The sequence below is a fragment of the Eptatretus burgeri genome, chromosome 16 (assembly GCF_056783735.1).
Source record: "Eptatretus burgeri isolate ZD-2024b chromosome 16, Ebu_testis_v1, whole genome shotgun sequence".
In the NCBI taxonomy this organism is placed as follows: Eukaryota; Metazoa; Chordata; class Myxini; order Myxiniformes; family Myxinidae; genus Eptatretus; species Eptatretus burgeri.
Window position 1 is genome coordinate 69,785,698 of NC_140976.1, and position 15,545 is coordinate 69,801,242.

A 15,545-nucleotide genomic window follows, 5' to 3' on the forward strand; every position below is an offset into this window, starting at 1 on the left:
GTGTCTGTCTGTCCATCTCTCGTGTTATAACTTGAGAATGGATTAATGGATTTTAATGAATCCAACGGCAGTAGATTCAGAGAACTCTTGGGAAGGGTTGTGATGGCAAAAAAATGAAATGAAAAATCACGCAGAGTGACACTTGGCAAAAGGGAACGACACTCGGTAGAGCGCATACCTCCACTATGCTGAACAGTTTACATTTTGTATGCCACTGCTAGGTCGGATCTGAATCCAGACCTGAACCAAAATCGAGCGGCTTGTTCTTGTCACCTAACCAACTCATCCACCTCGTTTTGTCATAACTCGTCCACAACCTTTGGAGATGTCATACTAAACATAGTTTTTGGCCCCATCTCTCAATGGTGAAGAATCACTTATATTAAGAAATTGTCATGTCCAGATCCAGATCGAATCTTCTTCAAAATCGAATTGATTCGTCATTGCCATACACCCAACCTATCCAGAAAGTTTCTGCAGAATCCATCCATAACCTTCTGAGATATTGTGATATTTCGTTTTTGGCCCGATATCTCAATGGTGAAAAATTACTTGAAAAGTTCTCGAATCCAAATTCAGATTTGGATCTTCACAGAAATCGAATTCATTCGTCCTTGTCACACACCCAACATGTCCACCATGTTTCATCCAAATCCGCCCACAACTTTTTGACTTATCCTGCAATATCGTTTTTAACCCCAGCTCTCAGTGGTGAAGAATCAGTTAAAAAATTAAATACATCTCGTATCGAGATCTGGATTCGAATCAATTCTTCCTTGTGGCATTCTCAACCTGTCCACCAAGTTTTGTTGGAATCTATCCATAACCTTTTGGGATATTGTGCTATAAATCGTTTTAGTCCCATCTCTCGATAGTAAAGAATCACCAAAAAATTCTCAGATCCAGAATCGGATCTTCACCAAAACTAAGCGCTGCTGTCCTTGGCCAATCACCAACATTCACAAAAAGTTTCAGATTGATTGCTTGAAGACTGTGGCCAAATATCGTGTGACAGACAAACAAATAGACAAGCAGTCATAGACTGGGACTTACGAAATCGTCAACGTGACCTCTGACCTTGTCTAATAAAAGCTGTCTCTAGAGAAGGTAGCGACGCAAACCAGAAGTTTCTACGATGATTCTGTACCAAACCATCAAAAATCGAATGTTTGACCTCACTGTGCCCTTGACCTTTGACCAAACTCTAATCAGCGCTAGCTATCACCGTCCTGAATCACGTGGTGTAATTTGACATTGGAAGCTTCTTCCTTTCTCGAGTTATAACTTTTTTTTGGATGTTTGACCTCACTGTGACCTTGACCTTTGACCAAACTCTAATCAGCGCTAGCTATCACCTCCCTGAATCACATGGTGTAATTTGACATTGGTAGCTTCATCCGTTCTCGTGTTATCGCGCCTACAAACAAACACACAAACACTCAAACACACAAACAGAGGACGGGTCACCAATATACATACGAAATCTTTAGATTTCGTAAGTAACAAACGAATATTCTAATTGCACATCCAGTAGTTTATAGACATACTCAGTACTCACGTTGTATTTGTATGTACAAGCAGTACTTTATAGACATACTCACATTCCAATTATATGTACAGTACTTTATAGACATACTCACATTGTAATTGTACCAACATCCAATACTTTATGGACATACTCACAATCTAATTGTACATACTTTATAGATATACTCACAGTGTAATTGTTCATACTTTATACTTACTCACATTCTAATTATAGTGTGTGTGTGTGTGTGTGTGTGTGTGTGTGTGTGTGTGTGTGTGTGTGTGTGTGTGTGTGTGTGTGTGTGTGTGTGTGTGTGTGTGTGTGTGTGTGTGTGTGTGTGTGTGTGTGTGTGTGTGTGTGTGTGTGTGTGTGTGTGTGTGTGTGTGTCTATTTGAACGAATCAGACTCTTGAATTCCTCTGAAAGGCGACAGCAAAAAAAATAATAATAATAAAAATCACATGATGACAACACCATATCCCAGTGGATTACTGGTCCTTGGGTGCAGTGAGAGTACCCCGGGGTCCACTGCTGGAAGGTGACTGACATTATCAGCCTGATGACTGTTTTGGGCAGAAATATGTAATGTGGTCATGATTGAGGCACAAAATGTCCTACTCTTTATGAAAGAAACCAGATGGGAGGTAGTACAGTGGGAGTGCTGGTGGAGCACATGTTCCAGCAGAAGACAATTGTGAAGAGATGTTAAAACTTGAAAATTATTTTTGACAGCTCACAGTTTTAGAGAAAGAAAGAAAAAACTGAAAATATTTGAAATTTTTCCTCTTGTCCCATCCAAACTCGACCACCCTCAAATTGCATCACGGACAATAAGTACTGGTCCAAACCCTCCCAGTCCCATTTTTAACCTGTCCATGTAAAATCAATAAATTGGACTTTGAGATTTTAACAGGATAATCAAAGGCATGTGCAATCGACAGGCATGGAAGTGAAAAAGTCAAGTGACTTTAACTCTGAGTGATAATACCACAGGTATCAATATTAAGTGATATATATACCACAGGTATCAATATTAAGTAATACCACAGGTATCAATATTAAGCACCTGAGGATATAGCTCACAGTTTACATAATTTTAAACAATTTATGCACACTGCATGGTTCGAAATATTTTGTGGCTACAACCTAAAGTAAAAGCGACAGCTATTCACTATTCAAGATGATCAATGATAAGTTATCTGCATGTGCTGAAGGTATGACAAGATGGGTTCCATCATGGAAGTGGAATCTATATCGATACGCAGAGGGAGCATGTCTCCATGGACAGGAGCAAATGTCAACTGGAAAACATTTTCAGCAGGAAAGGACTATGTTCTTGGGCCAAGTGAGCAGGTAGATATTGACTGATGACTTCTGATGTCATTTCTTATTTATTTATAGTTGTTGAATATTCTTTGTTCCACATTGTGTATATCAATGTGAAATGTTGGCAACACATTTTTGAACTTTATATTCTTCAAATAAAAACCATGCTGGACACAATTTAAAGCAATGAAAACAAACTGAATGCTTTGTAAGAATAGCCATACGCAATAATAACCCGATGCAGGACATGTATGTTGCCACAGTCACATGGCTATGATGGCACTGTGTTGATTACCATAGCATTCCCAGCAATGGAAAGTCTTTGCTATGTTATATCTCAGTGTTGTCTGATGTAAAGCAATTACTTTGGTGAAAATATACTCATGTCAACAAGTCCACTTTTGGATACATGTTGTTATATATATATATATATATATATATATATATATATATATATATATATATATATATATATATATATATATATATATATATATATAAATATATATATATATATATATATATATATATATATATATATATATATATATATATATATATAGCCCCAAACTGTGAGTAGTGAGCACCAGGATCATGTCCCATACAGCCCGTGATATACGTCCTGGGAGCGATAAGCCCCGTCTGCCTTGCAAGAACATTATCTCTCGCTCAACCACACATACCTGGAGACATGAATTGAATGTGGTCGGAATCATTAATGATGTTGTGAAACCCGTTCTCCAACCTCAGCCAAACCCCGTGACATAACCGTCATAATGCAGAGCCATGTCTGCGGCTCCCGGAAGAGAGCATCTCACACAGCAAATTACAATCATGTTAAATGTAATGGCATGTCAGAAGCTTCTGACATGATATTACATTTAACACTTTTCACTACAAAACACTTTACATTACAAAACATATAATATTACAAAACACTTTGCATTGGAAAACACATTACATTGCAAAACACATTACAAAACACATTACTTTACAAAACATTTCACATGACAAAACATATTATATTACAAAACACTTTACATTAGAAAACACATTACATTATAAAACACATTACAAACCACATTACATTACAAAACACTTCACATTACAAACACTTCACATTACAAAACATTTTACATTGCAAAACACTTTACATTAGAAAACACATTACATTATAAAACACATTACAAACCACATTACATTACAAAACACATTACTTTACAAAACATTTCACATGACAAAACACTTCACATTATAAAACACATTACTTTACAAAACATTTCACATGATAAAATACTTTACATTACAAAACATTATATTAAAAAACACTTTACATTAGAAAACACATTACAAACCACATTACATTACAAAACACATTACTTTACAAAACATTTCACATGACAAAAGAACTTCACATTATAAAACACTTTACATTACAAAACATATATTACAAAACACTTTATATTAGAAAACACATTACATTGCAAAACACATTACATTAGAAAACACATTACAAACCACATTACATTACAAAACACATTACATTATAAAACACATTACAAAACACATTACATTATAAAACATTTTACATTACAAACACTTCACATTACAAAACATTTTACATTACAAACACTTCACATTACAAAACATTTGACATTACAAACACTTCTCATTACAAAACAATTCACATTATAAAACACTTCACATCACATTTTAACTAATCCTAATTATTTCTTCATCAGTTTCTCCATAAATGGAAATTCACAGAAAATAAGAAAAATGTCCGTTAGTAGGGGGGGAGGGGCTGCAATTTCAGAAATACCCTTAACCTGTTGAAACATTATCCCACAAAAAGATACAAAAGTATTAAATAAAATGAACATCATCCTTAAACTTTTGCTTCGCTAAACAATTAAAACTTGAGTATTATTTTTGGAAAAGAATGCTCTATCAAACCTGACACATAAAAACTTATTAAAAGAGTTAAAAACATTGTCGATCACTTTGAAGAGTGAAATCCCTCACAAGTACTAAATCCAAATTTGTATGTAAAGTTGAAAAATCAAAAACTTCAACTTACTTGACATTGAGTCATATAATTATATCTGAGAACTCAAAAGAAGAATTAATGCTCCAGAAAGTGTTAATACCAGAATTCTTCTCAATTGCTAAAAAATATTTCCTGAACTGTTCCCTAACAACTTGTAAGCCTGAGTTAACTACAACCGATAACTGTTTGGTGGAACACTGCCTGGTACCCGCTATAAACCGATACTTGTATGGGTTCTTACGAAGGTTAGGGATCCAGAAAAGCCAAGGAATACAAAGATTTACACACACACACACACACACACACACACACACACACACACACACACACACACACACACAACCATAGTTCTAAGTTGTTATTTATCTTTGAGTACAATATTGTACACCTCTTGTTAGCTTAAAATTGTATGTGTGGAGTATTTTCAATAATTATTTGCAGTAAATAGGGGTGAAAATGTTTGCATGTACTCTGACGATTCTTATCATTTTAAATGAGCAGAACTACATACTGTGCCATTCCAATACATATCCTCATCTATGGCTTTGTCACTCTTACCCCATATGAAGCCAGAATATTACACAGCAAAAGGGACTGTGATCTTCGTGAAAAGGGAAAGTTATTTGTACAAGGCATGTTCCACACCTGACTGTAACAAGAAGCTTGTATCCACGAGCAATGGCTTGTATCGTTGTGAGCGATGTGCCCGTGAGGACACCAAGTTCAAGTATCGCTTGTTTCTGCAGGTGGGAAGGATAAATTACATACATTTTTGGGTAGAAATTGTAGTTTCAGACGATGTACAGAATATTTTTGTATGCTGTATAACAAGCGAATCAAAAACCATCTTGCTCTTACTTTGCACTTGGTCACAGGAATAAAATGATGGTTGATGCAACATTGGCATTCTGTATACACCATATTGACCATAATATGGTGTATTTACCTCCATTCATCGTGTATGTCTTTGTTGTCATTCTTTAGGTGAACCTTTCAGATTTTTCCGACAACCAGTGGGTGACTTGCTTCCATGAAACTGCAGAGACCATCCTGGGACAGGCTGCTGAGAAAATTGGAGCCTGGAAGGAGCAGGGGGTAAAGTCAAGGCTGGCGTGGAAATATTTCCTCATGTCACACTTCCTTACAATATTGTGGATACTCAGTTTGTATTTTTGTTTGTTTTTATAGTTATGCTCATTGTATCAAAACAAACTGAAGGATATTCAAGTTTGAAAAGTAATAGATTCTCAGTCCTTTTACAGAAATGTCTTGTAAATCTGTAAGCATTGGAAAGCAGTGTGCCACATGCAGTCTACTGCCACCCACAGAACGAGGAGGCCATCGAGAATGTGTTCCACGAAGCAACTTTCAAATCTTACATTTTCCGTCTGCGGGTAAAAATGGAGCATTACAACGTGAGTTCATTTAACTCTTGCCATGTCTTTAACGTAGCGCTTTAAGGCTCCTGGTGGAGCTGCGACAAGGATCACATGGGGAATAAAGATATGAAGGAGCATCAGTACACTTATACATGAATTGCAAGTACACTGCAAGTGGATGATTCAATGTAGTCTATGAGATTTTAACCTTGAATCCTCGAAGCCTGAAGCACAGCTTGATATGGGAACATTGGGTGCTTGGGATGTTTATTTGAGGATGCAATTGAGGGGTTATATGACTGGTCCTCCAGCAGCTCATATATGACTGACACACACACACACACACACACACACACACACACAAAGACTTTGAGACAGATCCGGAATGGTTCAATGGTTGAGAAACACACCCTTCACAAACACTAAGTTCAGCTAAGAGCATTTGAAAGGAAACACACTTTGGGTTCTCATACATCTGCATTTGGGTTCAATGAGAGTGTATCTGTGTTCCTGGCAGGACGAGGCACGACTCAAGGCAGTGTTGGTGGATGTGCATGCGATAGATCATTGCGAGTACGGCCGGAAGCTCGTGATGGACATACGTAACATGGCAACCTAAATGCAAGAGGCACCACGGTGGCCTCAACACGTGTGCACCAAGGAGGCCTGAAAGAAAACTCAATTTAGAGATAGGAGACTCATTAAAAAGAAAACAGTGTGTGATTTCAATAAGGCAGAGGCTTAACTCGCTTGTATACTTGCCCAGTTGGTAAGGCTTAGATCTGACATTTTGACCAAAGAGTGATAAAAACATCAATTTTATAATCATAATAATAATGCTTATTGTTCAGAGAAAATGGAAAATGCCACTGTCAAAGAAGGCTCACAAAGCTCACATAGTGATGAATGATGGCAAAACAATAACCACAGTACAACATAAAACCCAATCAAACTATCAAGGTTAAAAACCCCAACAAAAAAACGGTACAAATGATTTCAGAAATCTGCAGGTTCTGCACGTCAAACCTCTTAACCTCCTTGACCAGACCTCATCTGTTCATTGAATGGATGTACTGCATGGACAGGATTTTGAATAGTGGATTTAACCTTCATTAAAACTCGTCCATAAGACATGACACATGTCTAATTTTTTTTCTCTCGAAGGATCTTTCCGGCCTGTTTTTGCTTCAGTAATTGAGCCCTTACTCTCTTCCGCCAGCCCTTACTCTTTGCAGTTTTACTGAATCACTAAACCAAACACAGTAACCATACAAGACACCACCCATAGTGTTTACGGTATAAACACGCACTTGACGAGAGCACTGACAACACGTGCAGTCTCTGTCAGGCCGCCGCACACACAAACACATAATGGAAGATTGCGCTGTCCTGGCTCCATTAAGACAACAGCACAACATCATAGATGTGAGAGATCTCTGGGTTGCTCCTGGGAAATCCATCGGCTATCTCCGTGCTGCTTGCCTGTTCGAGAAGAACTGATCGGGGCTCAACAACAACAGCACAAGAAAACACCCTCAATTACTTAAGCATTAAAAAGCCTCATCATGGTTTCATCAACTTGCCAATATTTAAGAAAGGATTGAGAGAAGAATTTGGAAACTATAGACCTGTTAGTTTGACTTCAGTTTTGGGGAAGGTGTTGGAGACATTAATTAAAGACCAGATGAGGAACCATTTAAACAAATACAAACTAAGTAAACGTTGTCAGCATGGGTTTACCAAAGGTAGGTACTGTTTAACAAATCTTTCAAAGTTCTATGAAGCAGTATCTGATTGGGTGGATGAGGGAAAGGCAGTGGACAACAGCACATCTAGACTTCAAGAAAGCATTTGATAAGGTACCACAACGAAGGTTGTTCGCCAAAGTGAGGGATTGTGAAGTGGCTAGTCAGGTAGCTAATTGGATTGCAAACTGGTTTAGTGGTAGGAAGCAAAGAGTGGCTGTGAGTGGGAGGAGGTCTTGCTGGGAGGATGCAAGAAGCGGGGTACCTCAGGGATCAGTACTCGGACCATCACAATTCATAATTTACATCAACGATTTGGATAATGGGGTTAAGAGTAAACTTTCCAAATTTACAGATGACCCAAAGCTTGGAGGTGAGGTGGATAGCAGAGGGGGTGGTGATGAGATTCAGGAAAGTATTGTTACTTGTATAGATTGGGTGAAAGATTGGCAAATGGAATTTAACCTGAGAAAGTGTAAGGTGTTGGGGATGGGAAGAACAATGAAAATAGAGATTACAGGATGCAAGGGGTAATTTTGGAGCGAGTCACACAGAAGAAGGATTTAGGGGTGGTAATAGATATGGGAGGTAATCAGGCAGCAGAGTGCCAGGCAGCTATAGGTAAAGCAAATAGGGTTTTAGGGTGTATAAGAAGGGGGATCAATTATATATCAAAAGAGGTGGTGGTAACATTGTACAGGAATGTAGTGAGGGACACATCGAGAATATTGTGTGCAGTTTTGGTCACCACAGCGTAGGGTTACTAGATTGATTCCGGGCCTAGCGAGACTCAGCTATGAGGAGCGGCTGAAGGACAAGGCTTTATATACCAGAAAGGAGGTGGTTACGAGGAGATATGATAGAGATGTTTAAGATAATGAAAGGTACAGATATAAGTGAAGATGAATTATTCAACAGAGTAGAATGATAGAACCAGGGACCATAGCCTGAGAGTAAAGAAGAGGAGAGTTAAGACGGTCCGTAAGGCAGGGGACTTTCCCTCAGAGAGTAGTTAATGCAGGGAATAGTCTCCCTGGAAAGGTAGTGGCAGAAGAAACAGTCGATAAGTTTAAATTAGAATTAGATAGATACCTGGAAGTTATGGGGATAGAAGGGTATGGGGATAGAGGGATATGGGGATGTTGATAAGACTATTTGGTAGTTTCAGCATTTATGGGTGATTATGTGCGTGTGTACGGAGTGTGTACGGAGTGTGTACGGAGTGTGTACGGAGTAGAGGGATATGGGGATGTTGATAAGACTATTTGGTAGTTTCAGCATTTATGGGTGATTATGTGCGTGTGTACGGAGTGCTGTTGGTCGGAGTCTTGTCAAGGGGGTTTGTGTGGTTGATGTGCGTTTTAAACCAAGCCCATGCCCCCTCCCCGAGGGGAAGAAAACAATTTGGGGGGGAAATTTTCTTTGTTGCATCTTGTGTCAATAAATTAGTATGGTGTTCACACAGGCATGATGGGCTGAATGGCCTCCACCTGTGTCTTCTTTGTCAGGTCAGGTTCGATCTATGACCTGCTACAGGTACCATGTAAACCTGTACTAACCTGTTCCATGGTCGGGTTGTCGGCGACTAAACCGTCTCCCCCACCAGGTTTTCTGGTGAGGAGGGTGTTTGGATATGGACACCCAGCAGGATTAAAAACAAAACCTGTCAAAGGGCGGAGGAGCTCCTTGTGAGCCAACGGCCATCCATATCTAGTGCCCAACTGTGTCTGCGGACGTCCTCCTGCAGTTGGGTTACTTCTTATTAGGAGGTTGGTGGCAGGATTTGCACTCCAGCCACCGTAAAACGCTTCATTCCGCAAAACGAAAAAACGCAAAAAAATCTGAAAACCCACTCCGTGGAAGTACCTCCTGTGCAGCTTCCCTTCGCAGGGCAGCTCACCGGATGATGGGATTGGGGCAAAGCCTTCGGGACCCCAATCTTTGATAGGAGGGAAACCACGGGGTAACATCCCTGGGTCAGATTGCGGGAGAGTGTGTCGGAGTGGTGCTGAGGTGTCGTCCACCAGACGGCGGTCTCCTTGGGTTAACCTGAGGCGGTCCCTTCGGGTGGGTGCCTGGAATGTCCTATCCCTAAGAGAGGATGATCACCTGTCTCTGTTATCATCTGAGCTCAAGCGTTTGGACATCGGGATTGCAGCTCTCTCTGAGGTTCGGAGACCGGATTGCGGCGAGATAATGGTGGGTGGTTACACCTACTATTGGTCTGGTCGCTCTGATGGTTACCATACCCAAGGAGTTGCTGTAGCTGTGTCCAATAAGCTGACCCCAATGATAATTGAGGTAACACCGGTCAACGAGCGTATTATGAGATTAAGGATTCGTCACTCCTTAGGTGTCATTTCCCTGGTCTCTATTTATGCTCCGACTGAGGCGAGTGATCTCACCGTGAAGGACACATTCTACGCCACACTCGAGTCTGTGGTTGATCAGTGCCCCAGACGAGATACACTTCTAGTCTTGGGGGATTTCAATGCATCGACTGGAACTGATAGGGATGGTTATGAGGTGTGTGTTGGTCCCCATGGGTCAGGAACTATGAACCAGAATAGCACTAAGTTCCTTGACTTTGCAAGAAGTCATGGACTTAGGAGTGGCTGGTTCATGGTTTCAGCGCCCGCAAGCTCATCGCTGGACTTGGTATTCCAACGCTGGCGGTGTGGCAAAGGAGATTGACCATGTCCTCATTGACGGTCGTTGGAGGATGATCCAGAACTGCAGGGTCTACCGGAGTGCTCAGTTCCTCAATACTGACCACAGGCTTGTTGTAGCAACTCTAAAGCTGCACCTTAAATCCTGGAGAATAGTACCATCCCAGCCTAGGCTGGATGTTGCCAAGCTCAGGGATGAGAGAGTAGCTGAGGAGTTTGCGAACAGGCTGAGTGGACACTTGGGGGTCTGGGTGCTTTGGGGGTCCTGAAGAGTTGTGGAGCACCTTCAAGACCACCGTCCTTGATGTTGCCGGTGGATGCCTTGGAGTTCACCGCAGGGCAAAGAAGAATTTTGTCTCTCAACGGACACTGGATACCATTGACCAGAGTCGCAGGGCCAGGCTGAATGGCAGAGCTGAGCTGTTCAGGGAGCTGAGGCGTAAAACTGTACGTGCACTGAGGGTGGACAAGGAGGCCTATGTGCGAGGAATCTGTGAGGGGTAGAGCATCACCTGTGGACAGGTGATTCTCGTCCCGCTTACAGGGGAATTCGCGTGACATTACGTTCATCCAAGCCCATCCCTCGGAGCACTGCAGTTCGAGCAGAGAGTGGTAGGCTCTTGACAGAGGAGTCTGAAGTGAAGGCCCGCTGGGCCGGTTACTTTGAGCGGTTGTACCAGGCTGATCCCCCAGCTGTCGAGTTGGACGTCAAAGGTGTTACAATCCCTGTTGCTGACCCTCGAATCAACTGTGGTCCACCATCGCTTGTGGAAACACGGGCTGCGGTGAACCAGTTGAAACGGGGCAAAGCTCCAGGGATCTGTGGCATCCATGCTGAACTTCTCAAGGCTGGTGGAAATGCTGCACTCGCGTCGTTGCATGCAGTTTTGTGCTCTGCCTGGAACACAGGCATCATCCCAACTGACTGGAAGAGGGGCCTTGTTGTCCCTCTCTGGAAAGGGAAGGGTGATCGCCAAGACTGCAACAACTACCGAGGGGTGACGCTGCTCTCAGTGCCGGGCAAGGTCTTTGCTCGGATAATTCTTGATAGGGTTCGCCACCATCTGCTTGAGCACCAGCGTCCAGAGCAGTCAGGCTTTACACCAAAGAGGTCAACGATTGACCGTATCCTTGCTCTTCGTGTCCTCACTGAACGCAGACGAGAGTTTCGGCAGGGGCTGCTTGCAGCCTATGTTGATCTCTGTAAAGCGTTCGATTCAGTGAATCGGGATGTCCTCTGGAGGATTCTTGGTCTTCGTGGGGTGCCACCGAAACTGATCGATCTGATGTCTGAACTCTACTCTGGTACTGAGAGTGCTGTGAAGTGTGGTGGTACCGCCTCTGACTTATTTCCAGTTGTTACTGGAGTTCGTCAGGGATGTGTACTTGCCCCCACACTTTTCAACACTTGTATGGACTGGATTTTTGGGAGGATGTCGGAGAGATCAAGTTGCGGTGCATCGTTTGGCAATGTCAAGATCTCGGACCTTGATTTTGCAGATGATGCAGTCATCTTTGCGGGAGACTTTAGACATCCTCTTGGGGGCCCTCGAGGTGCTGAATGAGGAGTCGGAGCCGTTGGGATTACGGATTTCTTGGGTCAAAACAAAGATCCAGGCTTTCGGTGACATCTTGGATGCTGCTGTCCTGTCTGTGTCTGTTTGTGGTGAGGATGTTGAGGTCGTGGATAGATTCACTTACCTTGGCAGTGATATTCATGTCTCCGCAGGTTGTGAGCCGGAGGTCAATGACGCCTGGGTCGGGCCTGGGGAGTCATGGATTCACTGGATCATGGGGTGTGGCGCTGCCGGTACCTGTGCGGGAGGACGAAAGTCCGAGTCTTCAGGTCCTTGGTACTTCCAGTCTTGCTCTATGGGTGCGAGACTTGGACTTTGACCAAGGATCTGAGACGGAGACTTAATTCCTTTGGTACCAGGTCTCTTCGGAGAATCCTTGGCTATCGCTGGTCGGATTTTGTGTCCAACGAGCGGTTGCTGAGAGAGACTCGGATGAGATTTGTTACCTGCATAGTCCGTGAGCGTCAGCTGCGGCTGTATGGACATGTGGCTCGTTTTCCTGACGCTGATCCTGCTCACCAGATTCTCTCAGCGAGGGAGTCTCATGAGTGGAGGAGGCCAGTGGGCCGACCACGTGCCTCATGGTTGCAGCAGGTTGACCATCATCTCAAGGAGATGGGGATGGGCCTGGCATCTGCCTGGGGGATGGCCAGACGGAGGCCCCTGGAGTACCGGCGGAAAGTGGACGCAGCGACGCGCTGTTCTGGCACATGCTCCCATACCTGACCCACCTGTGTCTGATTTCCATGTATTTCCTTGAAAACCCTCAATGATTTCTGAAGCCAAAGAAAGTAGGGGTGCTGTTGTCCTTTAGAAATCATCGATTTCGAGTGTTCTGACCATGAGAGATTATAAATCCTCAATGATTATCCCAGAATACTCATAAGAGTGAAACGTCTCATTATCAACACTGTTCATCGTGTCTGGGGATAACTGAGGTTTAGATTTCCTCCAGTCAAAAATCAGCTCTTTCATCTTTTAGTTGTTCAACTGATAGAAATTTTCACTCCACCATGTAACAAAACTCTGAATAGTATTTCCATAATCCAGTTCACTATCTTTAATAAAACTGACAATCACAGTATCACGTGCATATTTAAGGATGTTGACATTGTTTGAGTGTGAAATAGAATTATTTTGATGCAGAATAAAAATCAGCGGTGAAAGGACGCATCCCTGTTGGTGGACCCCGGTGTTTGTCGTTCTGTTCTGATAGAGTATTGTTCACTTGTACCCACCGAGTCCGATCCTGGAGGAAGTCGCTGGTCCACAGAATGAGAGATGGATTGACATTCAGGTTTTGCAGCTTCTCCAATAATCGGTGTGGTTCAATTGTGTTGAATGCGGATAAGAAGTCTATGAAGGAAGCTCGTGCATAACACCCAATTGTATCCAAGGCGCTGATGCACAACGTTCATCAGGCACAGGATTGCGTCATTGGCAGATTTCCTTGGTTGATAGTCAAATTGAAATGTGTCATTGTGATTCACGAGTGACTGCAGAAGGAATCTCATGAGAATTCTCTCCAAACACTTCATTTGAAATGAGAAGGGCACTCGGTGGAGCGCATACCTCTGCCACGTAATGCCTGATCCATGAGAACATATCGGGCCCAATACATTTTTGAAATATCATGCTGTACAGTACTATATCGTTTTTGGCCCGATCTCTTAATGTAGAAGAATCGCCTAAGCATTAAATAATTTTCGTATCCACATCTGGATTCCAATCTTCACCAAAATCGATTCAAGTCGTCCTTGTGACACACCCAACCTGTCCACAACTTTTTGAGATATCAGGCACACAAACAGACAAACAAACAGACAGAAAGGGGTGAAAACATAACCTCCTTCACCTTCGGTGGCGGAGGTAATGAGGTTGATGTAATCGGTCAGCAATCATTCAATTCAGAGGGTCATCCTCGCTTGGGGACAGGGACAACAACAACAGATACCCATCTGGATGGGATGGAATGCAAATCCACTGACTGCTGGAAGAGAACAGAGGAGGGCACTGCCAGCTGTCTGAAGCATACTTTAACGACTCAGCCACATATCTTATCTGGACCAACTGCTTTGAAAACATTTAAATTCTGAAACAGTTTTTCCACTTCATTGACTTCAATGACTATCTGCTGGCCTTCTGTTTCAGAGAGAGCAGAACACTGTGTGGAGCCCAGAACACTGAAATCATTGGAGTCAAAGCGGCTGTAAAATTGATTGAATTAATTTGCTGTCAACAATGGGTTTCCTAAATCAAGGAACGAGTCGTGGGTTTTTTTTTTTCTTTTTTGGGGAAACCTGTGATATTTTGCAGTCCCTTCCAGGCTTCTTGTGGGTTGTTTGTCCTGAAACCGTTTTCCATTATTTCTTTGTCGTTCTCGTTTTTAACTGTTTACGACAGTTTTATTTGCAGTGTTTTAACTTTATTTTTGTCCTTCATTTGAAAAGCCTGTTTCCTTTCAAAAATGATCTGCTAAAAATCCTTCGAAAACCAAGGTTTGTCGTTGGGCAAGTCTAAACAAAAATTCACATATCCATTGATTATATTGGTGACCTCGTCGATATTTTCTGTTTCATTCAAAAGTGCTTCCCAATCAGTGATTTCAAAACATGTTCTCAAGTTATTGATTGAGAACTTCTTCCACACCCTGATGTCAAATATTGACAGGTCAGGTCAGATTTGGTCTGTGACTTGCTGTACCATGTAAACCTGCCCGAACCTGATTTCATGGTCGGGTTGGCGGCGACTAAACAGTCTCCCCCACCAGGTTTCATGGTGAGGAGGGTGTATAGATAAGGACTCCCAGCAGGATTAAAAACAAAACCAGTCAAAGGGTGGAGGAACTCCTTGTGAGCAAACGGCCATCCATATCTAGCACCCAACTGTGTCTGTGGATGTCATCCTGCAGTTGAGTACCTCTCTCGAGGAGGTTAGTGGCAGGATTTGCACTCCAGCCACCGTAAAACACTTCATTCCGAAAAACATACAAAAAACCACTCCGCGGGAGTACCTCCTGTGCAGCTACACTTATTTAGCAGGGCAGCTCACCGGATGATGGGAATGGGGTAAAACCCTTCAGGACCCCCATACTTTGATGACAGAAGGAAAATCACAGGGTAACGTTCCTGGGTCGGATTGCGGAAGTGTGTGATTGAGTGGTGCTGAGGTGTCATCCACCAGACAGTGGTCTCCGCAGATTAACCTGAGACTGTCCCTTTGGGAGGGTGCCTGGAATGCCCAATCCCAAAGAGAGGATGATCACCTGTCTC

The 15,545-nt window shown here is 42.4% G+C and overlaps 1 protein-coding gene across 1 annotated transcript in view; it reads left to right on the forward strand.

Annotated features, from left to right (window-relative positions):
- Positions 1-9,137, forward strand: part of LOC147011268 (replication protein A 70 kDa DNA-binding subunit-like) — a 65,295-nt gene extending 56,158 nt beyond the window's left edge. The window contains exons 12-16 of the mRNA XM_085859260.1: positions 2,742-2,880; positions 5,473-5,649; positions 5,888-5,998; positions 6,232-6,318; positions 6,800-9,137. Coding sequence (XP_085715386.1) covers positions 2,742-2,880; positions 5,473-5,649; positions 5,888-5,998; positions 6,232-6,318; positions 6,800-6,901 — 616 coding nt within the window. The 3' untranslated portion in view covers positions 6,902-9,137. The remainder of the gene's footprint in view (positions 1-2,741; positions 2,881-5,472; positions 5,650-5,887; positions 5,999-6,231; positions 6,319-6,799) is intronic.
- Positions 9,138-15,545: the final 6,408 nt, after the last annotated feature.